The sequence below is a fragment of the Zasmidium cellare genome (assembly GCF_010093935.1).
Source record: "Zasmidium cellare ATCC 36951 unplaced genomic scaffold M409scaffold_17, whole genome shotgun sequence".
NCBI classification, from domain to species: domain Eukaryota; kingdom Fungi; phylum Ascomycota; class Dothideomycetes; order Mycosphaerellales; family Mycosphaerellaceae; genus Zasmidium; species Zasmidium cellare.
This window is the reverse complement of record NW_022986961.1, coordinates 362,917-387,226: the sequence shown is the minus strand read 5'-3', so window position 1 is coordinate 387,226 and position 24,310 is coordinate 362,917. Positions and strand designations below refer to the sequence as shown.

At 54.4% G+C, this 24,310-nt stretch overlaps 12 protein-coding genes across 12 annotated transcripts; 4 read left to right on the top strand and 8 right to left on the bottom strand.

Moving 5' to 3' along the window:
• Window positions 1-471: 471 nt before the first annotated feature.
• On the bottom strand, window positions 472-2,454 carry M409DRAFT_22900 (uncharacterized protein; the record flags this gene model as incomplete). Its single annotated transcript, XM_033806539.1, has 1 exon — window positions 472-2,454. The coding sequence occupies one exon, from the start codon at window positions 2,452-2,454 to the stop codon at window positions 472-474; it is 1,983 nt and encodes a 660-aa protein (XP_033667736.1).
• A 334-nt stretch (window positions 2,455-2,788) lies between these two features.
• On the top strand, window positions 2,789-3,262 carry M409DRAFT_54625 (uncharacterized protein; the record flags this gene model as incomplete). The annotated part of the gene is made up of 3 exons (XM_033812772.1): window positions 2,789-2,804; window positions 2,881-2,923; window positions 3,004-3,262. The coding sequence occupies 3 exons, from the start codon at window positions 2,789-2,791 to the stop codon at window positions 3,260-3,262; spliced, it is 318 nt and encodes a 105-aa protein (XP_033667735.1).
• Window positions 3,263-4,240: 978 nt separating this feature from the next.
• M409DRAFT_54624 (uncharacterized protein) lies at window positions 4,241-6,388 on the bottom strand (the record flags this gene model as incomplete). The annotated part of the gene is made up of 1 exon (XM_033812771.1): window positions 4,241-6,388. One exon carries the CDS (start codon window positions 6,386-6,388, stop codon window positions 4,241-4,243), a length of 2,148 nt encoding a protein of 715 aa, XP_033667734.1.
• A 675-nt stretch (window positions 6,389-7,063) lies between these two features.
• On the bottom strand, window positions 7,064-7,378 carry M409DRAFT_54623 (uncharacterized protein; the record flags this gene model as incomplete). The annotated part of the gene is made up of 1 exon (XM_033812770.1): window positions 7,064-7,378. The coding sequence occupies one exon, from the start codon at window positions 7,376-7,378 to the stop codon at window positions 7,064-7,066; it is 315 nt and encodes a 104-aa protein (XP_033667733.1).
• Window positions 7,379-8,934: 1,556 nt separating this feature from the next.
• M409DRAFT_22898 (uncharacterized protein) lies at window positions 8,935-9,957 on the bottom strand (the record flags this gene model as incomplete). The annotated part of the gene is made up of 3 exons (XM_033806538.1): window positions 8,935-9,266; window positions 9,337-9,476; window positions 9,557-9,957. 3 exons carry the CDS (start codon window positions 9,955-9,957, stop codon window positions 8,935-8,937), a joined length of 873 nt encoding a protein of 290 aa, XP_033667732.1.
• Window positions 9,958-11,473: 1,516 nt separating this feature from the next.
• M409DRAFT_66400 (uncharacterized protein) lies at window positions 11,474-12,211 on the bottom strand (the record flags this gene model as incomplete). The annotated part of the gene is made up of 2 exons (XM_033816923.1): window positions 11,474-12,088; window positions 12,140-12,211. The coding sequence occupies 2 exons, from the start codon at window positions 12,209-12,211 to the stop codon at window positions 11,474-11,476; spliced, it is 687 nt and encodes a 228-aa protein (XP_033667731.1).
• Window positions 12,212-12,791: 580 nt separating this feature from the next.
• M409DRAFT_22896 (uncharacterized protein) lies at window positions 12,792-14,183 on the top strand (the record flags this gene model as incomplete). Its single annotated transcript, XM_033806537.1, has 1 exon — window positions 12,792-14,183. One exon carries the CDS (start codon window positions 12,792-12,794, stop codon window positions 14,181-14,183), a length of 1,392 nt encoding a protein of 463 aa, XP_033667730.1.
• Window positions 14,184-14,514: 331 nt separating this feature from the next.
• On the top strand, window positions 14,515-16,179 carry M409DRAFT_22895 (uncharacterized protein; the record flags this gene model as incomplete). The annotated part of the gene is made up of 4 exons (XM_033806536.1): window positions 14,515-14,703; window positions 14,759-14,899; window positions 14,947-15,771; window positions 15,835-16,179. 4 exons carry the CDS (start codon window positions 14,515-14,517, stop codon window positions 16,177-16,179), a joined length of 1,500 nt encoding a protein of 499 aa, XP_033667729.1.
• A 98-nt stretch (window positions 16,180-16,277) lies between these two features.
• Window positions 16,278-16,754, top strand: M409DRAFT_22894 (uncharacterized protein; the record flags this gene model as incomplete). The annotated part of the gene is made up of 1 exon (XM_033806535.1): window positions 16,278-16,754. One exon carries the CDS (start codon window positions 16,278-16,280, stop codon window positions 16,752-16,754), a length of 477 nt encoding a protein of 158 aa, XP_033667728.1.
• A 699-nt stretch (window positions 16,755-17,453) lies between these two features.
• M409DRAFT_54618 (uncharacterized protein) lies at window positions 17,454-17,899 on the bottom strand (the record flags this gene model as incomplete). Its single annotated transcript, XM_033812769.1, has 2 exons — window positions 17,454-17,700; window positions 17,772-17,899. The coding sequence occupies 2 exons, from the start codon at window positions 17,897-17,899 to the stop codon at window positions 17,454-17,456; spliced, it is 375 nt and encodes a 124-aa protein (XP_033667727.1).
• A 1,294-nt stretch (window positions 17,900-19,193) lies between these two features.
• On the bottom strand, window positions 19,194-20,431 carry M409DRAFT_54617 (uncharacterized protein; the record flags this gene model as incomplete). Its single annotated transcript, XM_033812768.1, has 4 exons — window positions 19,194-19,490; window positions 19,546-19,898; window positions 19,956-20,126; window positions 20,182-20,431. The coding sequence occupies 4 exons, from the start codon at window positions 20,429-20,431 to the stop codon at window positions 19,194-19,196; spliced, it is 1,071 nt and encodes a 356-aa protein (XP_033667726.1).
• A 1,056-nt stretch (window positions 20,432-21,487) lies between these two features.
• Window positions 21,488-24,172, bottom strand: M409DRAFT_66397 (uncharacterized protein; the record flags this gene model as incomplete). Its single annotated transcript, XM_033816922.1, has 1 exon — window positions 21,488-24,172. The coding sequence occupies one exon, from the start codon at window positions 24,170-24,172 to the stop codon at window positions 21,488-21,490; it is 2,685 nt and encodes an 894-aa protein (XP_033667725.1).
• Window positions 24,173-24,310: the final 138 nt, after the last annotated feature.

Below are 24,310 nucleotides of genomic sequence, written 5' to 3'. Positions count from 1 at the left end.
GTGGTACAGTTGCATCCAGAAAGGCACATCAATACCACTACCAGATTAACAAGGTCTTGGAAAATTTCTCGGCTGATGACGAGGACACTTGGAAAACGGGTGATCTCGTGCTCGACTGCTGTTCATCTTCATGCACTCCTCCCTTCTATCCCACTTCTAGCTGGAACCATCATCGATAGCCTCGTTCTTAAATACGAGACCACACAAACCTAAACACTCCTCTTTCCCTCCAGTCGCCCTCGCTGGTTCGTTCCAGTGCCACATCTGCCGCGATAAACATAGCTGTGACATTCATCACACGGAGTCATGTCGGCGACATCGACAGCAACTCAAAGCAATGGTCTCGTATCATGTTCCAAATTCAGCAGCAGCAGCAGAAGCAGCAACATATCATTACCCAGTAAAGACCGTGAAGTTTACGCCCATTCTCTAAATAAAGATTGTAGATTTTCCCATCGAACCTCCTCGTCATCATGTGTATAAGTTTCTCCCTCCGACCAGCCTGACAAAGTCCCAAGGCACGTTCTCTCCAATCAACAACCTCAGCGTCTCGACGATTGTCCATGCGTTTACATCAGCGATGCCGTTTGATGCCCAGCCGAGAGACGAGGCGACAGATACCGAGTCTCCTTTGCCTTTGATGCCATTCGACAAGTCGACAAAGATCTTGCCCGAGCGATTCGTGGGCTTGCCTTGTGCGTTGCTGTAGTGCTTCAGAATTGGAGACACGAGGTGTGACTTCTCAGCAGGTAATGCTGAGATGATTACGAATGGATGTTCCAGTCGTTTCAAGTCGTCGAGGCCTTGCAGTTGTTGGGTATCGACACCCAAATGAGACCTGACGCCGAATCCAATGGTATAGACTGAGCCGATGTCAAGACTTGCCAGTGCGTAGATCGCCGCGGCGGCCTGTGGCTCAGAGTTGCCGAGCACCAGAGCAGTCCTGCCAGCGTATGCCGAGGGAACAAAGTCTCTTGTCAGTGTTGCACGCACTCCTTTCCAGGTGACATTGTCGGCGACCAACGCCTTGCCGCTATTCGTCGAGCGGACCGCAATAGTGTCGACTTGACCGATGGCCGATGCGGCTTCAGTGAGCGTTGGTAAATAAGGGGCAGTCTCGACTGGAAGGGGTGGATTGATATAAGCACCACCGAATTGCTGGCGGTGCAGGAACGGCTCGATCGATCCATGAGGCAGCGTATCAACCGTAGTAAGCTGGTGAGGTTGACTCAATTCGTTGAGACACTTCTCAAAGAATGTTCCCAGTCCATTCGATCTGACATGGCCGATGGCGTACATGTCCAGCCGTGGCATCTGTCCCATAAAGTGAAGCATGGAGTTGATCTCTGCTGCACTCAATTGTCCAGGAGCCGCAATCAGGGGCAGAAGCGGATGTGTTATTGGCGTGAAGACCTTATTCAGCGTCCTTGACAGCTGGCCAACAGTGCCCATGTTGAGTCCTGAGAAAGGAGGGTTCGAAGGAGTGCTTTGAAGGGTAGAGCGGAAATACTCCAGTTCGTAGTTGTCCTCCATGTTGTTAACCAGAGCGATCATCTTGACAATGTCGCCGTACACTGCGCCCTCCTTATAGAGTCGATGCGCATCGGGCGATGTCCATTTGAACTGACCCGAAAAGTCGTGCCAGGCAGATATGATCTTGCTGTTCCCCTTCTCGGTTGCAAGCTGGCGTCGAATTGGTTCGGGTAGCCAGAGCTCAACATCAATGTATTCACAACCCCATTGTATGGCCTTGCGCAAGTACTGATAGAACAGCGCCGGGTCGTCCATGGGAAAGCGTCCATTCTCCCGGGTACATCTCGTCGTAAAGATGATCGGCAGCTCAGTCCTCTGACGCAAGAGCATCACTTGCTCGCCAACATACTTCAACCCAGGGACGGAGCTGAACTCTCCATCTGTGGCCGGATCCCTGAGCAAGTCGACTCGAAGCTCCACCGAATCTGCGCCAACCGATAGAATGTCGAGATTAGGCAATGCGCCTCGAATGTCAGGAAAAGTCGTCGACAGCAGAGTAGTCCGCTGCTTCCTCTTCAGATCTTCATGTGGTTTGATCTGACCCAGTATAAAGCTCAAATACCGCGCGAGGTCGCGCCGAATAGGTGTGCGGTGTGTATAAAGGTATTCATAATCGCAAAAAGAAGTCAAGTGTTCGTCGCGTAAATCCTGCGAATCAATGCAGTGGGTCGTAATAATAGTCCTGTCCAGTTTGCGCAAAGACTCCGGCTCCGTAATCAAATCGTTCTGCAAACCGACCACCACCTCGTCCAACCATCCCTTAGCAATATCCCACGACCCGGCGACCGAGTACGTATGGCCCAGGACGTCCGCGACGACCCTGGTAATCTCTTCTTGGCCCTTGTCGTATACGATGAGCAGTCGCGGAGGCTCGTTGTGGATGATCTCCTCAATCTTCATCACTCCATTGGGTTTGATCATGGCAGCAGAGACGGCTCTGGCTGCCATTCAAGAGAGTATATGTTCCGTTCCTCGCGACTGCAGGTCACCGGATTGAGATGTCGTGCGCTCCGTGGCCAAGGCTGTCGTCCATAGTTAGGCACAATGTCTTTGGGTGCGTCTCACGAAGATTGAGGGGATGCAGGGCCACTTACTGGGTGCTATGGGATGGTCGGACTTGCTGTGCGGCAGAGCGATGCCACATACACATGCTGTGTGCAGTCCGTACTGTTACCACAACGGTGGAACAGATTGACGAGACCAGTCAGTCTGTAGCAGGCGTGTGTTTTAAGTGTCCCGAGAGAAGATTGTCGACATGGATATCGGCAGTGGTGAGTGGGTTTGGATAAGGGAAGACTGAGGACTTGAAGTGTTCGAGATGCTCGCTTCTGTTGAGATGCGCACCAGTCGGCGTCAGTTGGGGTCTGTCACGGAAATTCATCCTGCGAGCGTAAGTGCATCAGAAGCATGTCGTCGTAGCTCGCGTGCATCGGGTGGACGGCTAAATCGTTCTCACTAACTTTCAGCTAGTCGATCACTGGAGTTGCGGCGGAAGAATTGTCTCCGCCAATCAAATCAATCAAATGGTCGTGGGATGGCCCCAGAAATTGTCCGTCGTCTTGGTAGCCGGCTCCACGTCTCCATGTCCTCGCCCCATACTTGTAGAAGAGGAAGTTGCGCATTTTGGAAACGGCATGCGCGTCCCGAATACGGTGTCGAGTCCGCCAGGCATACATTCACCTCTCTTCACCAACGTCGCTCCATCGACACTGAAGCAATACCAGCCTGATCCAGTATCTCCTCACCCTCACTTCTAGCAACAGCATTTCAATCCATTCCACCACTCCCTCCGCTGATGAGCCAATCCATGTCCCCAACCAAACGGAAATAAATGCGCATTCCCATCACCAACTCCCCTCCATTGGTGGATCATCTAATACAAGGGACATCTCCCACCGAACGATAAGTCATCAAGGTATCGTCTTCTCGCATCGGCACATCATATCCATTGCCAAGCGCATTGCCGAAGGAAAATCAAGCCTAGATGTTGCTTTTCTTCGATTGCCTGATGCATAGTAATCTACGTCGGTAGTTGTGGTCGTCCGGTGCCGATCGTTCAACGACTACGACACGGAGCGAGGAGGTCCATGAAGGATATGGTGATGGGATGTTGAATGTGGAAGGAGTCTGTCCGTAGAGGGACGCTGATTCAGGACGTAGATCAGGTGGCTTGACAGGTGAGGCAACTCTTGTTCCCAGATAGTGATGTCCTAGACATCTTGCATGACTCGTAATACATGTAGACGAACCAGAAAGATACATAGTACACTGCCGTATTCAGTACACAATAGGATGACATGACAAAGAGATAGAGAACGGAAGAAGCATTATCAACAAAAGCCATAAACAAGAAGTTGTTATTTAAAGGCCTCCCTTGGACACGACCGCTGTAATGCAAGTCTTCCGGTGAGAACCCGTCCAAAAAAAACATATAGATCCAAGAACTGCAATCAACAGATGGACTCGCGCGCGCAACACACACAGATAGGACAGATTTCAAATACACATAGGGATCAAACACTTCCTTTTCTCTCCTTTCTTCTTGCTTGGCTTCCTTGCAATACTCAAAGGCGCCCACGAAACTGGGGGAGGATATCTTCAAAATAAGTGGTTGGCAGCGCTGTTCTGCGTCATCAAGGTCGTGAAGGGGGTTAAGCTGCAACTTCCGTGACGTGCGTCTCTCTTCCTCTGCTATTCAGCGGCTGATCTAGTAACCAGCTGGCTGCTGCCCATAGCCGGCGGGCTGCGATGGGACAGGAGTAACAGTGGCCGTGCTGACTGGGGCAGCCGGGCTGGAGGAACTGGAGGATGGAGCGTAGGTGTACGCTGGTGCCTCAGGCGCGCTGGAGGTCGAGCTGGAGACTGGGCTCGCAGGGGTCGACGAAGAGCTCTGGCCGTAAGATGGGGGAGTGTAGACACCTGGTGCGCTGGAAGTAGAGCTGGAGCTGACTGGCGACGCTCGGGTCGAGCTGCTTGCGCTAGAGGTGGTCTCTGGGGCAGCAGGAGTCGACGAGGTGGCGTACGATGGAGGAGTGTAGACAGCTGGCTTGGTGGCAGAGCTGCTGGCGCTGGAGATGGTCTCTGGGCTCACTGGGGCAGTGGACGAGCTGCTTGAAGAGTAGGCTGGGGCGCTGCTGCCAGTTGGGTAGATTGGCTTAGATGCAGAGGAGCTCTGGCTTGGGTAGCCAGGAGCAACTGGGCTGCTGGAGGTGGTTGGCTTGGCGTACGAGGTAACGAAGCCAGAGCTGCCGCCTGCAACGCCGGAGGACGATGGGTAGGCAGCGCTGGTTGGGTACCAAGCTGGGGAGCTGGACTGGATTGGGCCAACGGTCTTGGAGGAGCTGCTAGCTGGGACAGTAACGTAGATGGTCTCCTTCTCAGTAACAGTGGTGGTGCTTGGAACGCACACCTCGCCGCTGGCAGAGCCAGATGGGGAGCCGTATCCAGGGGCAGATGCAGAGCCAGTTGCGGTGCTGTAGCCGGCGTTGGTCACTGGGGTCGATCCAGAGCCGTAGCCACCTGGGGAGCCACCAGTGCTCTTGACGGGGTAGACAGTGATGTAGTTGGTAAGGGTGGAGGTGGACTGGACAGTGGTGTAGCCAGTGGTGGTCTCGCCGCCGTAGCCTGGGGCAGAGCCAGTTGCGGACTCAGCGCCGCTGGTTGGCTTGGTCAGGTAGAGAGTAGAGGTAAGGTACTGAGTAGAGGTGGACTGGACGGTGGTCGTGACAACAGTGGTCGAAGATCCGTGGCCGAGAGTGTAGGTCAGGGTCTTGTTGGTCACAACGGTAGAGGTAGCGACTCCCTGGCTTGGGGAGTATCCTGGGGGCGAACCAGAGCCACCAGTGGTGATTGGCGAGACTGGGGTGCTGGAGGAGCCGGTGCCAATTGGGTAGGATGGCTTGCTGGACGAGCCGTAGACAGGAACAACTGGGGTCGAGCTGGCAGAGCTGACTGGGGCAACTGGAGAGCTGGAGCTGGACTCGGCAGGCTTGGAGTAAGAGGCCGAAGCAGAGAGCGAGGAAGCGCTCTCAACTGGGCAGGTAGTGGTGTACACGTTCACGGTGCTGGTGGTGTAGACCTCAGTGGCGCTCTTCGCTGGGCAGTTGGTGACCGTTGGGGCGCAGCTGGTAATGGTGATGACCTTGGTCTCGGAAATGGTGGCAGTGGTAAGGGTCTGCGAGCTGCTGGAGCTGCTGTAGCCAGTGCTCAATGGGACAGACACGGAGGAGCTGGTGGTCAGGCCGGTCGAAAGAGGAGCCGATGGCGAGCTGCTAGAGCTGCTGACTCCGGTGGAAAGGGGAGCAGATGGGGAGCTAGAGCTCGAGCTGACTCCAGTCGAAAGAGGAGCAGAGGGAGAGCTGCTGCTGGAAGAAGAGCCATAGACTGGTGGCACAGGCGCCGACGAAGAAGAAGAGTATGGGGCGACCGGCGAGGAAGAAGAGCTGGAAGAGACCCAAGTGCTCGAGCTGCTGGAAGAGACTGGAGCAACTGGCGTGGACGAGCTGCTGGAGCTGGTCTCGACGCTGGAGCTGCTGGCGATGCTAGAGCTGCTGCTGGAGGCGCCGTAAACGGGAGGCGCTGGGGCGCTCGAGGTTGTCAAAGGCGCAGCAGGAGTGCTCGAGGTGGTGGAGGCACCGTAGACTGGTGGTGCTGGTGCGCTCGAGGTGCTCTCGGGGGAGACTGGGGCGGTGAAGTTTGGGATCTCGCTCGAGGTGCTGTTGACAGAGGCAGTCTCGTATGAAGGTGCGCCGTAGCCCTCGGGGGCAGCACCGTAGCCCGCTGGGGCTTCACGGCGGAGGTCGCGGGCGCTGGCGCCGAGCGCCAGGGCGGCGATGAAGGCAATCTTGCTGTACATATTGAGTTGAAGGCGAATCGGAATGTCGAGGGATGCTGTTTCGAAAGCGGCTGTTCGGTAGGAATTCGAAGAGGCAGGAAATCAATTCCGCCTAAGAAGCAAGCAACAACACACGCGCAAAGTAATGAGTGACTGAAGTGCTAAAGAGCGTAAGTGTCTACGAGAGACAAGAAGGAGTGTGCGTCGCGAACAGAAGCAAGCCTTGGAGAGGGAAGAAGCCCAAGAGGAACGGGTTTGTATGGGGATGCGAGGCACAAAAGAGAGGAGGCGCGTCTTTGTCCCCTGGTCGCCGACTCATGCGTAGTCTCATCCTACCGCAATCTCTGGGTGCACGGGTGCGAAGCCAATCTTGAGGGATCAGGGGTGCGCCGCTGTTCATTGGTCTGTTGTGCGCAGACCAGAGAGCCGCACTGCACGCACTTGGCCAGCGAGAGCATAGCGCCCGACGCTGCAGGAACCCGTCGCAACGTGTGCTGGCCGCTTTGTCGTCTTGCTGTGGGCGCTTTGGCTTTCATTCGCTGCACAATCATGGGCCAGCTCTCTTTCAGCGCTCGCCGTCTGGCCAACAGGCGGTCGCGAGTCCATTCATTGGCAAAAGGCCGTCATCTGGTAGAATGACACACGCTTACAACGGACAATCCGCCTCTGCCCGGGGGCGAATGGCCTAGAGATCCTTCATTTCGCGTAAGCTCTCGTACAATTATCACCCTGGCTGGCGATCGGAACACCAGGCGTGTTGGCGCGGTGCGGTGTGAAAGCGCGGTCGTTTGCAACGCCAGCCACGCTGCTGCTGTGGTACATCGAAACGTCGGAACACTGCGCGGCCATGCGTTGGCAATCCTTGCGTTCTCCGAACCAGAGCTGAGAGCGCATGCCGTTTTCACGTACGTCGCCGCGAAGCAGCGTGAAAAAGCGGCCGGAAGAGGTCGTCCAGATGTGCTGTCGGGTGGACGGCAGGTTGCACAGTGGGGAGTATGCCCACGTTGGCATTGCGCTGCGCAGCGCTTGGCTAGAGGGTTTCAGCTAGAATAATTAGCCTGCTGGCTCCTCCTCGGTATATAGGCCAGCCGTTGGCTGGCAACGATGACGGGCTGGCGCTTGTCGTTGACGTTATTTCAACAGAATTGCTTAGTCCAGTTGCCTCAGGCCGGCGTCCAAATAGCAGGTCGTCGTCGTTTGGAGGACCGCGCATTCGTGATCGCCGTGCAGTGCATCGCAATCATCTCCGCATTCTGGAGACGTGTCATGTACAGTGCTCGATGAGCAGATTCAATGTCAGTAAGGCTGCTGTGCAGAGTGGCGTTGTGGCGGAGTACAGCGTTGCGAGGAAGAAACACGTGCAGGCAAGGTCCAGCATTGCCCGTCTGCCTCGAACTGAATCGACATCTCGCAGGAAGCATGCTCCTCGCAGCCTGGGAGCCGGCCATGCTGGCTCAAAAATAGGCCTGGATCGCGTCATGGCGAAGTCTCAAGGCGAGGACCTCGAAAGCAGGAAAATGTGCGGGTGGCGGGTTTCAAGGAGTCTGAAGCGACTGAAAGGTCTCGACCTCGACATTTTGATGCGAGACAAGTGTGAAGACGTGAGGTCGGTGAGTGATAGTTGGGTGGTGGAAGGACAGCAAGCCCAGGTCGAAGAAAGAACGAGGAATGCTGCCCCGCGTGATCATCGAGCAAGAGTCAGCATTCCACAAACAAAACCTTACTCCAACATCACAGAGCCGTCTTCACACTCTGCCGACGAAGTCATGAACCCCCTATATCGCGGCATTGGCGATAATATCAACACAACGAAAAAGCCGTGGTTGCCTCAGTCACCACCCCACAGATCGAGAAGAGAAGCGAACCGAACGGCAGACGTCAACCTGGGATGCCTGCCCGACCTGACACGGGAACATGTTCCTTCATCGCCCATCACATCGCCGGGCTTGCATGCCCGGAAAGCTTCGAGGGATGCAGGCTGAGACGGCGGAGGGCTGATCGGTGCTTCACGTCGCCGGATGTGGCTGTAGAGCGGCGTGGGTAGCAGTCCTTCATGATGACTTGCCGGATGTTAAGGGTGTGTCGATTGTCGCTCCTAGTCTGTCTGCCCTTTGATGCAGGTAAGGCCATCTTTGCGCAAAGTCAAGACGAGCGTTGCTGCACAAGGCTATCCAAGTCTGTGCCATTGTCAACAGTGGTGAGAGTCATGAAGGAGCAGGTCAACATTTCTTCAACTCCACATCATCACAGCACACATGAGAACCTTCAACACCATTTTTACATTTCGTCAACTCGTTGCTTTCATTCATTTATCTATACAGCCAATACACTCTAATTGATGCTTTCATGAGGCCATGACTTGACGTGAAAGGCTGATGCTCAGAACGACCGGCCCATCAGTCGAGTTGTTATCCAGAAAAGCAGAAGACGGATTGAGAGCCAGCACCGCATTGATAACATCGATTCCTTGGCTATGGGATTCCCCCCAAATTCAGTAACAAACCCATTGTCGCCTCAAAGCAGCCGTCCACCGATCTCGATGAGACTTGGCTGAAAAGGGGTCACACTCACAATTGCCATTGTGACGCCTGCTCCTTGCTGCCACGAGCAGTGTACGGATCCGTCAACTTGCCTCCAAAAACCGAGGGCTTCGTAGCGTCATTGCTGTCACGGTTGACAAGACTCCAGTACTGAATGTTTACGAACCCTGTTTCGGCATCCACGAAGAATCTCTCGAAGAACTGAAGGGCGTCGTAGGCGCGATCACAGTAGGAGGTGTTGCCGGTGGTGCGGCAGAGTTTGATGGAAAGCAGTGCGTAGTCGATCGTTGAGCCAGAGTCGATGGAGGTGTCTGTGGCTGCGCTATTGTCTGTCGCACCAGGGACGCCATTCTGCCAATCTGACATGGCGCCTCTAGATCAGCGATGTTTCTGGCGCATGAACTGTGTTGGAATGGCGAGTCCATTTACGTATGCCACCGTATATGTTGCGACTGTTGCATGTTGGCTTCAATGTATTGTTGAGGTAGTACGTGCCCTTCAAGTAACCTTCAGAGATGACTGTTTCGTTGATGAACCCGTGGTTGGCGATGAACCAGTCGAACCAAGCCCTGGCCTCGCAGTCAAGTGGCGAGACCAACCCACCTCGTGCACATTTACTGCCCGCTCCAAGAAGACTTCATCTCCATACGCGGCATATCCCTCCCGACTCCCAAGCGCGGCCGACGCAGCATCGTCATTGAAGCAGTCCACGAGCGACACCTTCCAAAAATCGAAGCATCCAGATTGGTGCTTCGAGTCGTAGGCCAGGGCATCGCTAGAGTCGGTATAGAACGTCCGTGTCTTTTGCTGGAGATCCCACTGAGCGACCGTCGTCCAAGCATTGTCAGCCTTCCAATGGGTATCATTTCCAATGCCGTCATGAGCAACAAGGTGTCGAACGCTCGCTACAGAATCCCTTTCGATGTTCGACCGCGATTGTTCGAAGACCGGATTGACATAGGAGGAATTCAACAGCGAGGCGTAGAGAGTGGATGCGGATACAAGAGCGAAGCATGAGAAGTAAAAGACGAAGAACATCAAGGTAGACATTGCCCACCGGATCCGAGATAAGCTTGCCAGTGTTGAATGTTTGCCGTCGTTTCTAACCTGCCGATTGGCACTGGGTATAAGCCAAGACTATAACATATATACGCACCCGCGTACTTGCTCCTAGACTTGCTCTACACATAGACTTATTACTCTCCCCATGAGCAGGATCATGTTGGCGCGGCATAGTAGATGAGTTCTTATCCAGCTCGTATCGACAACCGCAGAGCCACGCGTGTACCGCCAGCTCTAGAGACCTTCACAACAAAATAATGGTGGCTGAGATCGTCGCTGGGGAGCCCCAAGCTGGTATATGACTTTCGAATGCTGAGGCAGGGCTTTGAAGCCTGCGCAGCAAGCTGCCACGCGTACCTATGTGACGCTCAGGACCTCGTAGTGGGTGCCATTTCTAATCGTTGGCGAGCATGTCCAACAATGGGGGTCATATCAAGAATCCAGTCGTCTGGCGCGCAACTCTGCAGCACCGCTAGCGAGCCGATAGTGACCTGGGAGCACACCTTGTTCCTGACGGCCGAGTGGTGTCCACTCGTGACTTCGGGTGTGGACATCTCGTTTCCTGCGGTACGTGGGAAGAAGGCCTGGTTGTCTCGATCAGGCATATGTGGTCTCATATGAAAGATCCAGTCTTCGTTCCGAGTATGCCCGTCTACGGAGATGTAGGGCCTAAAGCCTTCAGGGGAGTACCACACTCAAATAATCACCAGCAAGACCTAATGTTGCAGCGACTTCGAAATGCCACTCTCCACTCCTTTGCAGCTAGCACTCACCCTCAAGAACCCGACGAAAGCCGCCCATGGCGCTTCTCTCACCCAGACAAGCCTGCGTACAGCAGCATCCGAGACACTACCTCGCCAGAAAGCCGTGTCCACGATGGCATCGACCCCTCACAAGAGCAGCCAGGCCAGCATTCGACAACAGCAGCCCAGACCCTCCAGCACTCGGAAGGGAAAGACAGCCTTGTCGTCGAACTGATCACGAGGTCGCAAAGCTGGTCGAATCGAACTGGGAGCAATGCCTGAGACATCGCTCGTTATTCGCGCTCAAAGTCCTTGCCCAATGGCACACTCGTATGCGAATCCGTCGGTTGTGAAGAAGGCATCAAGACCTGGTAAACGAGGATTTTCCGGAGCGGAGAAGGCAGGGGCCTGGGGTTGAACAATGATGGTCGTTTAGTGTCGAATGATATTGAGGAGTTCGGGCGGGCGGAGATGCGAATGGGACGTCTTTTTGTTGATCGGAAGGCGAGTTGGGAGTAAGAGAGACTTTGTAGGGCAGCAAGTAGCAGCACGTGATGCAATTTCACATGAAGATGTTCGCCAAATGGAGGTTTCAACTCTAATCCAACTTCAGCTCATACTCAAGAGAGTGGAATGTGGAGGGCTCACCGAAGTCAAGGTCAATGTGTAGACAGCTGGTCCATTACTGAGCTCATATATTCTGTGGCTGTCCTCGTAAAGGGTGCGTTCCTAGCATAATGTCGTCGGCTCGTTGCCGGTTTTCAAGGGCCCGGGTTGTCTTTCCGAAAAGACACCTTCTCCACGCCCACATTCTCGTTGCCCTCTGCATCTCTTGTGAGCTGGTAGACGTACAGTACCAGTACGTCTCCTTGCACGTCCATCAGCACGAAGCTTGGTGTATTCCTCTCGTCTTCTTCTGAAGCTAGGGTCTCGTCCAGCCAGCTCACAGCACCTGTCGCCGAGCCTGGGTTGACGAAGAACTTGCCCTCCATCTCGTATGCCTCGAACTTGCATGTACCGCCCCAGCAAAGCACGTCTACGTCCATCTGGCGGGCTGCAATGAGAAGCGCATCCGGATCGCCAGGCGGTATGATGGAGTCGCCATGCGTGAAGCCAATCCTCAGGCTGCCATGCGTGACAACTTTGCTCAATGCTGTGGGTATCGGGAATGTCGCTTCCGCCGCGGTGCTCTGTGGTTGCTGGCCCTGCTGAAACGGTGCTGCTGGCGCGGTGGTTGTGAGCGGTATGTCGAAGTCGCCTTTGACGAGCTGAAGGTCAGGCGCCAATGTTCGTAGGAAGGCGTATACGGAGGGAGAGGTCAAGTTGCCCAGACATAGTATCTGACCGATCTTGCCGGGAGTGAGGAGCTTCTTGAACTGCACATAGTCTCAGTGTACGTTCAGGTCGTCATTGTGCGGAGTGCCTGCCTTTTGGGGGATGTCTATCGCGCGGTCGGGGATGAAGAGGTCACCGAGGACGAGGACTAGTCGTGAGGACATGGCTGGGACAAGTTGTGTTTGTTTACGTTGTCGTCGCTCTGTAGCTCGACCTCACCTCACGGCGTGGCAGGCGGCAGGGATATTGCGGAGCTGTCCACGGAAGACGGCAGATGCCGCCGTGTGAGATTCAATGTCGGGAGCAGAAACCGATGAAACAGTGCGCGCAGGCCTCTCCTTCGCTTCTCCAATCTCACGTCTCTTCTCGCGTGTATTATTGTCCACAGCCTCCCACGAGCCCGTCAATTGACTTTTGTGTACGAGAACGGGCGAGAATTGGTCGGAGTCAAGAAGAGGAGTCGTGCCCAGGGGTCTGCCTCGTCGACTGGAGCGCAGCGCGTCGACCTCGAGACATATGAACGCGGCGTGTCTCGTTCGCAGTGGGAGTAGAGGCTGGCGGAGCAGGAGTAGCAGCAGTCGGCTTCACTTCCAGGTGTCCAGCAGCGGATCGGATACTGCGGCGTCGAAAAACATCTCGACCGTCGGCCTGCAAGGTACGGCCAACTGCTCCTCCAATTGGACCTCAGCAGCGTCCAGACGTCATCCGCGTGCCCCACGTACCCCTCCTCGATATTTGACCTTCATGTCGCCCACCGATCGCCTGTCGCTCATCTCGAGGCACTTCGACTATTCCAACGCCCACGACGTTCCACTGAACACCCCCTTCTCCATTGAGCGAGAATCGAGCCGAGTCGTCGACGACTTCAACAACAAAAGCAATCCATTCAAAGGTCAACAACAGAAGAGAGACTTCTCTCACTCGGCCCCGTCACTGCAAGAAGAAGCAAAGGAAGAAAAGCCTCCTACCGAAAACATGTCGAAACAAGCACCACACCCCACCCTCTTGATTCCAGGACCCATTGAGTTCGACGATGAGGTCCTGAACTCCATGAGCCACTACTCCGAAGCCCATGTTGGCCCAGCTTTTGTCGCTGTCTTTGGCGAGACTTTGTCCATGTTGAGGAAAGTCTTGCTCACCGAGAACCCCAAAGGCCAGCCCTTCATTCTCTCTGGCTCTGGAACACTCGGCTGGGATCAGGTCGCAGCCAACTTGACTGAACCTGGAGATGAAGCCCTTGTCCTGCACACTGGATACTTCGCCGACAGCTTCGCAGACTGCTTCGAGACATATGGTGTCAAGGCAACTCAACTCAAAGCACCCATTGGCGACCGACCTCAACTTCCGGAAATCGAGAAGGCGTTGAAGGAGAAGAAGTACAAGGTGATCACTGTCACGCACACGGATACATCCACTGGCGTGAAGTCCGACCTCAAGCCATTGGCAGAGCTGGTTCGACGAGTGTCTCCGGAGACCCTTATCGTTGTCGATGGTGTCTGCAGTGTTGGCTGTGAAGAGATTCGATTCGACGAGTGGGACCTCGATGTTGTGCTCACCGCATCACAAAAGGCTCTTGGATGTCCTGCCGGCCTGTCCATCGTGTTGGCATCGCAACGTGCCATGGAGTCTTTCAAGGCCAGGAAGACCCGACCAACCTCCTACTTCGCGAGCTGGAAGAACTGGACGCCCATCATGCAAAACTACGAGGCCAAGAAGCCTTCATACTTCGCCACGCCATCCCCTCAATTGATCCACGCATTGAACACATCGCTGAAACAAATATTGAGCAAGCCAATGGAGGAGCGCTTCGAGACGCACAAACAACAAAGCTTGAGGATAAAGAAGGCCATCGAGGGCTTCGGTCTCAAACAACTCGCAACGAAGCCCGAGAACCAAGCCCATGGCATGACAGCTATTTGGCTGCCAGAAGGCATCACTCCACCGGATGTACTTCCGAGCCTCCTCAAGAAGGGCGTCATCTTTGCAGGTGGTCTTCACAAGGAGGTCGCTGCGAAGTACGTTCGATTCGGCCACATGGGTGTCTCCGTCACCGATCCAAAGCGGGACGACATTGACCGTGCTATTCAAGCACTTAAGGACAGCCTTGTTGAGGTTGGTTACAAGGCGCCCAGCTAGATTGGATCGAATCTGTCCAAATATTATGATACACTTCATAGCTGACGTTAACATGTGAAAATTGACATGAGCCATAGCAGTCGCATGTTCCTCTCAGCTCCTGTCTTTCGACATTACAAGATCCAGGAAGACACTCACACTGTGCCAGTTCGCACATCTCTTGACGGAAACCTGCAGCCAATGAGCCGACCATGCAAGTAGCCGGTTTGCGACTATCAGCATGCAAACGCAGGCCAGCGATGTCAACGCTGCCATATCGTCTTCTGATCCCCTCTACCCATTCGTCTTAGTTGCGTTTCTTTTAAGCGACAAAAGGGGAGCAATACATACCATGGGCGATCGACAGCAGTTCGTCGTGGCTGCTAAGGTCAATGGAAAGTATCGCATGGTCGCCAGTGTCCACCACCAGTCGATCTATGGACGTACCTCCCTTCGCCAATGTCTCAGTATCCTCAAGATATTGTCTGCTGCTTGCAACCTCCCAAATATCCGTCGAGAGCTGGCCGACGCAGCATCATCTGTGAGTCCTGGTGTTGCATTCTCGCCTGAAACAGAGCTTACAATACATATAACAGGTCAAGCCGTCTATATCGTTGGACGCCTACCCCTTCATATCAACCGCACTCATCGTCGGCTCGTCATATCATGAAGAAGGCAGTTACACGGCAAACGTCTTACCACACAAACTCGACGTTTCATGGGACACTTTCCCAACTGTGAGGATGGAACCTACACGTGGTGTTCAGGACTGATAAAAACGCAGGACGAAGGCATCGTTGTCTTCGACATCACGGACCCCTCTACACCTCGCTACGGATACCTTTGGCTCGGTGGTGATATATCCCGTGCCCAGTACGTCTCTCGTTTACCGCTCATGACAGTCATGACGGCTGCCAAGTACAGCAGCGGATACTACAATGTCGCCGAGTTGGCAAGAAACAACGTCAATGGTATCTTGGCGGAGCTCAGGGGCTTCTGTCTGATCGATGTCGCGATGCTCCGGGACTTGTGGCCCAACAGCAAGTTCAGAGACACGAAAAAGCCGTCATCGCCTCCAGACCTACAGGTGCTATCTCTTGAGGATTTCGGATCTGCTGTTATCGACGGGTATTTGAAGGCTGAGCTGGCCGAGCTGCCAACGACTCAGGAGCTGAGAAAGTACCGCGAATGCATAGCGAAGAGGTTTGCAGCGGATCCATTGCTGCTCCACGACAAACGAGGCTGGGAGCTCTTCACACACTTCGTCGGCGGTGTGAACGAGGTCGATCTCACACCTTTCGTCGACATTAGAATGGAACAGGTCATGGCTATTGTCAAGGCTGCTTCTGCACGAAAGAGTCTCACCCTCCACCTACCCAGCAACGACAGCATCAACATCGAGCACCTCAGGAGTATTGTCAGCACGACCGCGGTGTGTGGCCTTCATCTCGGACGCACGAAACAGGTGAAGCTCAAGCAAATGCTCACAGAACTCTTCAAGGACACGAGTTTGACGAAACTCACCTCGCCTCTCATGTTCTCCCGAGTCGTCCAGATCACATTTGGCCCCGACGAGAATCTACAGCAAGCTCAAGTGCGCGTCACAGAGGTATGTGCTGCAAGACTTTGGGCCTTTCTTGACCACTCGAATGCATGCTAACGGTCTCTCCAGGCCTTCCCAAACGGAATCGGCACGAGGTTTCCACTCAGACAAATCGTCTACCTCACGTCGGTCGCGGAAGCCAAAGCAAAGCGTCTCGAATCCGGCGGCCTTTGCTGGAAGCAACGCACAGCCAAATCCCACAGCGTAGCCCTGTTCGTAAAAGACGCCCTGCTCTCGATACACGAAATGGTCAAGCTTGCCCCAGCAGCCCTGGCGAGACTGGCTACAGCCCAGGAATGGCAGCTCGAGAGCCAACCAGTTGCCAAGATCGTCTTGGGAATCGCAAAGATGCTTTCTATTGATGTGAGAGCGATCTTTACCCCTGAGTCGTCCTCGTCCTCGTCAAGCTACTAACTTCCCACCTAGGAAACCCACAGCATCAAACCCCTTCCAGCCCTGTACACCACCGCCACCCACGCCCATTACGACAGCACCGTCCGCGTCATGCCATGATGCCCATCGAATTCGGCGGCTGGACGCTGCTAGCCCTGCACGAGCGACCACCAAGTCCAACCAGCAAAGGCACTTCCACAATCCGGTACGCCTTCATCCATCAAGACCAGGACTCCCCAGAAGGACAGCAAGATTACAACGTCCTCTCCGCCAAGACCTTCCTCTCCTCCTTCGCGCAGGGCCGCGAACTCGAAACCCTCGAATCTCGCTGGCAGGAGGCTCTCGCTTGTCTGAGGCTTTCGATGACGACGGCCGTGGAGAGGGGGCCTGAGACGGCGGCTTACAGCTTGCTGGAGCAGGCGGCTTTGAGACGAGGTGGAAGGGCGGCGATGGATGCGGAGACGTGTGGGGATGTCGAGTTTGGAGTGGCGGAGTATGAGGAGGTTGTAGAGGCGTTGGGGGCGGTGGATTTGCTTAGAGAGAAGCCGATTAATCGCTCTGTGGAGGAGGGTGGGCCGCCTGCAGGAGGGAATTGAAGTTCCAGTGGAGGATGGATGCCGGCGACTGTTACCCTGAGGTGTTCGTGAGGGAGTTGTGCAAGCATGCGTCTCTGCAAAAAGCTTGGAACTTCGCGGTCCTGCATTGACACTTACGGAGAGCTCGGTAGCTGCCAATATCGTCGATCGAGGGAGACGAACCCTCCCTTTCCAGGAGTCTCCATGCAAAAAAGAAGAAGAGAAGTCCACGGAGCCAGCTCGAAGGTAAACATTACCAATGGCTACATTCGCTACAAGGTAGATTCTCTCTCTCCCTCTCTCCTTCCAACCCTACTCATCTTTCCAAACCAAACCCCCTCTTCATCCATCCCCTCACCACCAACCAGCGACAAAAAACAACCACATCTACAAAGCAGCAACCAGCCCAAAAACCGCCGCGATCAAGCTACCAGGGATCAGCAGATCCGAGGACGCGCTCGACGACGAGGTCTCGCTGGCCGACGACGACGTGGCGGAAGGCGAGCCCGATCCGCTGGCGGAGGTGGCGCTGGCGGCGGCCTCAGAGTCGGAGCCGGAGGCAGAGGCGGACGATGCGGACGCGGTGGAGCTGCCGCTGGAGCCGGAGGCGGTGGCGGTTCGGGATTGCGTGGATGAGGAGGCGGAGGAGCCGTAGCTTTTGGAGAGGGAAGTGTTAGTTTTGTTGTTTGTTGCGGTTCATACCCAAGAGTCGGAAAGTGATCAAGCTGATTCTCGTAGATCGAATCGAATGCCATGGACAGTCTGTGAAATATGGGAATAGACGTACGCTTTAGCAGCATTGCAGTACGAGACGTTCTGCTGATCGATGCCGTTGCGACGCGGGTCGCTCGGGCAGTTGTTGTAGCACGTCAAGACGTTGTTGGATTGCTCGCACATGCAGTCCCAGTCGTTGGTCGTGCAGGCGTCGAGCTGGGTCTGCGTGGTGCCGAGACAGCTGGCGATGATGCTGTAACAAGCCCGTCGTGTCAGCGATGTGAAGCTCGCCCTGCTCATATGCTGCTGTGAGTGGGTTCTTACTCGTCGATCTGGCTTCCGCAGCCTGAGGTGCCTGCCGCGCTGGACGTGCTGGCAGCAGCAGAGGTGGTGGAAGTTTGCGCGGCTGCGAGGCCGGCGATGGCGAGGAGGAGGGCCTGCGAGACGTGCATGGTCGTTTTTGAGTCCGGGGGATGTCGATTAGAAATGGATATGTGAAAAGTGCTGTTGGGTATCGTTCAAGAAGGGCAGAAAGAACAACAACGGTTTTGTTATAGCGAGAGACTAGGAAGTTGACCAAAGAGCGCAGCAAGCAGCAGGATGAAGGGGAACAGGAGAGGGGAACGGGAAACTCTTACATATATAAAAGGACCCAGAAACAGCAGCATGGGCCTGGGTGAGCCATGTCCACCGTCTGTATTCAAAATATACTTTATATATTCCCCTGTCTCATCCAAGACGAAGCTGGTAAATCTGGAGAAATAGCGCATGACAACGGCCATTCCCACGCGCTGATTCGTCGGAAGGGATAGGCGGCATGTCGGGAAGGGCAGTTTGGCGTGAGCATGCATGGACGCCATCGATGGTTCGGGAGGATGAGACGAGACGAGAGGATGAAGCTCTTCTTGTGCATACGGGCTCGATGGGCTTGTTGTGCTCGACCCCTGGTGCTGGTCCCCGGAATAGACTATTGATTGCGTACAGCTGTACCACTCAACCACCCTCCACCTAAAAAATCGTCAGATGTATTTCGTACATTCTTGGTCGAGAGATGAGGAGAAAGAAAGTCAGCATCAATCTGGAGCGTGCCGAGATAGCTGCAACCGTCTTCACAACGGCTGGCGTGGAAATGAGGAAGGCCATCCGCGTGCGCTAGGATTGATTCGGGGAACTGCAGTGGTTTCCCTGCGGTCGATCCTCGTATAATAGTGACAGGGAGCCTGGTCGAAATGGACTCATGGAATCTTCGTCTTCTTCTTGGCCCACTCATGCGTCTCGTGATGCCTCTGTTTCGGCGCCATCTGGTTGCCACTCGCCACGTTGATGGGGGGAGAGACGTGGATACGACATCTTCATCCGAGCTCGGCTCACTGCTGATGGATAGGCCAGTGGGTCGGGTTCGACGATATGTGGACAGCTTGTGGTACCATTTTCAACTAATCGATTGGTTAACAGTATGCGGCTTGCATCTTTTCGTTCCTCACGTTGGCCGATGTCAACGAACGCCCTAGACTATGCAACGAGTTCGTCCGTAACCTCTCTCCCCGTTTAGTAAGGATATTATGACGATTGTAAGTCTTCAGACAGCATGGTCAGGCTTCGTTTTTCGGTATTACTACTACATACTTTCAAGGAGGATGATTATACTGTCACTGTCATCCGGAATACGACTCTCTTAGAGCTTCCTTCTCCAGCGCATTGCTCGCCGCGATCGCAGCTGCGGTGATGAGGCCTCCCAGCACCATCTCAAAGAGGGGGTGTATCCGCGAAGAGCGCCTTCGCGAAGCCCTCTGGGTATCGGTGTCCACTAACCTCAGCATTTTGGCACGCTTGCCGAATCTCGTGCTCCTCCTCTTTGGTCAACTTGACCTTCAAAGATTCGACGTTCTCCTTGAGCCGATCGAGGTTGGTGGTACCTGGGATTGGGATGATGTCGTCGCCTTGAGCCAGCAACCAAGCGAGAGTGAGTTGCGAGGGAGTACCATTCTTCTTCTTGGCGATCGCGGTGATCTTGTCGACGAGCTCGAGGTTCTTGGGGAAGTTCTGCAAGACGAAGTCAGTACGTGCTGTGAGAAACGCAAGGCTATGTTTTGCTGACCTCCTCATTGAAGCGTGGCGCGAAAGATCGAAAGTCTCCCTCTTCGAAGTCCTTGGGGCTTCTGATCTGGCCTCCGAGCATGCCACGGCCAATTGGCGAGTAAGCGACGATGGCAACACCCAGCTCGCGAGCGGTCTTGAGAAGGCCAATCTCTTCGCTCTCGATGTCGAGGGAGAAGGGCGAGTACTCGATCTGGACGGCGTCGATGTGCTCGACCTTGCAAGCTCGACGGAGAGACTCGCTGCTGCACTCAGAGAGACCGATGTACTTGATCTTGCCCTCCTGCTTCAGCTTCTTCAACTCCTCGACCGTCTTCTCGATCGGGGTCTTGCCATCGAGGCGGTGGGCATAGTCTGTCCATCACATATCAGCACCAACCCAACACCCTGCTCACTCTTGGAAGGCCTTACAGAGATCGATGTGGCTGACTCCGAGTCTGGACAGTGACTTCTCGCACGCCTTGCGAGCGTACTCTGGCGAAGAGTCTACGTATCGACTGCCGTCTTCGGCCACGACGTTGGCGAACTTGGTGGCCAAGAAGATCTTCTCGCGCTTGCCCGGGTTCTGCTTGAACCACTTGCCTAAACAATCTTGATCAGCACTACGTCCATCGACCGCAGGCTTCTCATCACGCACCAAGCAGATCCTCAGAGTCCATGTACATGTCGGCAGAGTCCCAGTGCAACTCGCCGAGCTCATAGGCCCTGTCGAGGACCGCGAATCGCTCAGCATCTGGCTTTGGCTTGCCGTAGAACGCACTCAGGCCCATGGTTCCATATCCGAGAGCAGTGACTTGAGGTCCATTCTTTCCCAGCTTGCGAGTTGGGAGTTTGTGGCCAATGGCACCGTCAGTGACCTTGCCGAGAACTTCCTGAACTTTCTGCATGGTGGTTGTTTGTCTGTCTTCAATTGTGGAAGTTGTTGTTGGTACGAAGGAAGAAGTGATATGAGCTTCACTATATAGCACATGCCCGAGGTCCATTCAAGTCGTTCTTGCCACAAGATTTTGTTTGTTGCGATGACGTTCGACGCGGTAGAAACGGAGTTAAAGCAGCTATTTGCAATCGACAGCTCCAACGATGAGGGGCTGACGCAAGATCGATCGTTGATGGCATTGGCCCATCCACCTTTCCATTGCCTTGAAGAGGCAGTGCCTTGTGCTACTGGAGAAGGCTGCCTCTTTTCGACCAGTCGATGGCATGCGATCTCACTTATACAACTTTGTGCAGGAGGCCAGAGTATCCGAACCTCCTGGTATAGACCGTGGATCAATGAGCACAACACGAGACAGGGGCTTGCATCCTGAAGCATTAGGTGGTAGAAGAGTGCTAAGAACATATGGATGCGGCCGCCCGTCCGGACGCAGGATTCGGAAGGATCACTCGCATATGATCAATCATACTAGGTGAATATTCACTTTTACACACATGCCCTCATCTGCATATATGGCATATTTTTCTATGTGCAATTTTCAAGGCATTCTCCATCCTCCTTCAGTCCTTCTTGACATAACCAAGCGAGCACAAAAACTCGAGGAACCCATGAAACTCGACCGGTGGTCCCGTGCCCCAAGTGTGAAAGGAACAGAACCTCGAAACCGCTCAAAGGGAAAGGATGAGCAAGTAGTCACTATGTCCGGTCTGAGCCAGGTTTATCGCTTTCGCTGTAATGCAGTATGATTCTGTCGTACTCGTATGCATCTGTACACGTATATACAGCCAAGAATGAAGTGAACTCGCCTTGGGCATCCGTTCGCCCAAGATACTCTGCCCAGAAGTGCCAACCAAGTATGGCATCCATCCACTCACACCATGCGTAATGCAAACTCCCCGACCTGTCCATGATGTTTCCCATACCCATGAACCGCAAGAATCAATGCGCTCAACCAAACGCCAGATGCACCTTCCCAAATGCTGCCGTAGCTTCCCAAATGTTAGGTAGTTCATGATTCATTCAACGTCCCACTAACTTTTCTCTCCCTGTACTCCACCGCACCACTTCCCTTTCGATTCTTCTTCCCAATACTCAGCAGACTCAATGCGCGACTCGCTCGACTGCTCATTGAACTTGGCCGGGATTCGACAGTGCCCGACGTGACGTCCTTTATCGGATCGACCACACGGCGGACTCTACCGCTCGCGCTAAGTCCGATTGCGAAGACGGTGCCACCAGCATAGGCAGCAATAGCTACGACCAGACTGTACGACACGGAGCGGCCGGAGTCGATGATGGTGGTGGAGATGGGCGAGAAGACTGCTCCGCCGCTTATGGCCGACGTCAACATCACCGCAGCGGCCTTGGTGTGCTTGCCTTGTCCGCGAAGGGCTTGCGCGTAGATCAGAGAGAAGAGAGGACCTTCGCAAAAGAAGACCATGACCATCATTGCGAGACCCACACCACCCGTGTAGTGGGTACAGAGGCCAAGGAAGAGGATGGCTCCGCAGTAGAAGAACAGCATCAAGATCCGGGGCTTGATCCAGACTCCTAAGCCGGCCGCCAAAAATCGAGACACCGCGAACGCAGTATGTGCCACGGCGAGAAAGTTCGAGACATTCCGGCCTGGAGAGACAGCTTCGACGTACAGGCCGAACTTCTGTCCAACGACCTCCTGGGCCCCAACGTAGCAGAACTGGCTGAAGATTCCCAGCCCAAGAACAAGCCAGATCACCCGTAAATTGCCAATCTTGGCCTTGTTCGCGCCGTCCATTCGCTCTGCGGCATCTTCAAGCTCTGCATCGGTGGCCTCGTTCAAAGGCAGGTAGAAATATATTGCAGCGAGAGCGACAGTGGCAAGCGCAATACCGAGATATGCCCACTGTGTATTGGCCAGTGAGGGAGCATTCAGCGACTTGTGGTAGAACGCTCTATTCGCAATCAGGGGCGCCACCACGGTACCAACAGCTTGTACGCCTTGGCTGATATTCAGCCTGACTTCTGCGTATTCTGCGGGTCCGCACAAGGCGATGAACGGATTGGCCGAAACCTCCAGGATCGACAGCCCGAATCCAACGATCAAGTTGGTAACAATGAATGTCTGCCAGGAAGTCAGAACAGCAGCAGGCCAGAAAATCAAGCATCCACCGGCGTAGACACAAAGTCCAATTGGAAAGCAGGCCCTGAAACCCCAATGCTTCAAGACCGGACGTCCTACGAGAAGTGGCCCCAGGAAATACCCGCCGTAATAAGCGCTGCGAATTCCAAGGTTCTGCGTCGTTGTCACCTTCGCCACGGACTGGAATTGCTGGTTGAGAGTTTCCAGAAGTCCATACTCGAAGCCCCAGATGAAGAACAAGACTGTCACCGCAGCGACTGGATAGATTGCCTCCCGGTTCGTCAAGTGAACAGCACTCTTTCGCTGCTTCATGTTCACGAAGTCGAAGAATGTTGGTGTCTCAGGCCGCGTATGTCGAGTCGTGTTTGTCAACGCTGTTGGCGATCTTTCCATTGGAGGTATCCCCGCCATTTCGGGAGTCGTCAGGAAGTCCATCATATCCATGGGCCGTTCCTCTTCTTCCCCTGGAGACTGATGCGTGTTGCCTGGCCGACCCGTCAAAAACTCGAACATGTCCATCTCTCGATCGTCATCTTCCTCTGCTGCGCGACCAAAGTCTCGCTGATGCACATCCCCAGGGACAGAGATTGGCATGGGTGGTGTAATCTTCTCTGGCTCTGCGCTGGGCACCGAAAGTGATCCAAACACCGATGGCGGATCGCTGTGATCTCGTAGCATGTTGGGCATGAACCTTGCGACGAGAGGTTTAAGTCCAGGAACACAAGCACACATAATCCCGACTGAGACCTCGATTGCGCTCCACATGAACGAGAAACCTAAGTAAAAGGAAGAGTCCGTCTCCTCTGCTCTCTGCCTCCCGTCCGACGAAGCCTGGCTCTGGATCTCCTCGAGTCTGGTCATTGCTGCTGATTGCAGATACGAAATCCTGACCACATCCACCACTGCGACGAATATACCAAAGCTGAAGGTGATCATGAGGATGATCTTCTGCTTTCGTGGCAATCGCATTCCTGTAAGAATCGGCATGGGTAAGAACAGCAGCGTCAGGTCGGTGATGATGTTGAGCGGTACTGACGCCAGATATATCGTCAATATATCCGTACAAGTCGCGTTCGCGGGCGTAATGAGCTTGAAGACGGCGGATATCGGTTCGCACTGGAATACCGTCACGAAGGTCAAGGCAAGCCCTCCAGCATTGACCACGAAAAGCGTTACATAGCAGGCCCATCGAAAGACCTGGTTCGCTGTGGAGAACGTGAGATAAAAGGCCAGAATCGACGTCTTGGTCGCCATCAGAGCCGGCTGGTACAACACGCTGAAGGCATAGTTCGACTTCTTCAGACCGCCCTGCCACGTCGCCGGCACGTTCTGTTCATGTCGCCCAAGCCCATACGCCGTTCCATAGCAGATCGCAACCGAGAGTCCCACAGCCAGCGCCCACGCAAGAGCCATGAAGTAATCGTCCCACGAAATCTTCTTGACAATCGCCGCGCGCGAAATGATGCGAAAAGTCACGAAGACCGTGCACAGTACAATCATGATGATCGTGACGGCCAGGACCGCCTCGCTGCGGCCTTGAAAGTCTCCATGGCGGTCTTCTTCGCTGTCCGCCATTGTGTGTTTTCAACTTCCTGGACCCCACAGGCCCATTCTTCGCTGCTCTTTCTCCTCTACGAATTTCGTGAAGGTCTCCGTTCTACGATCGGCATTGCGCGAGTTCGTGCGACATGGTCTTGTGTGTGTATGTTCGTC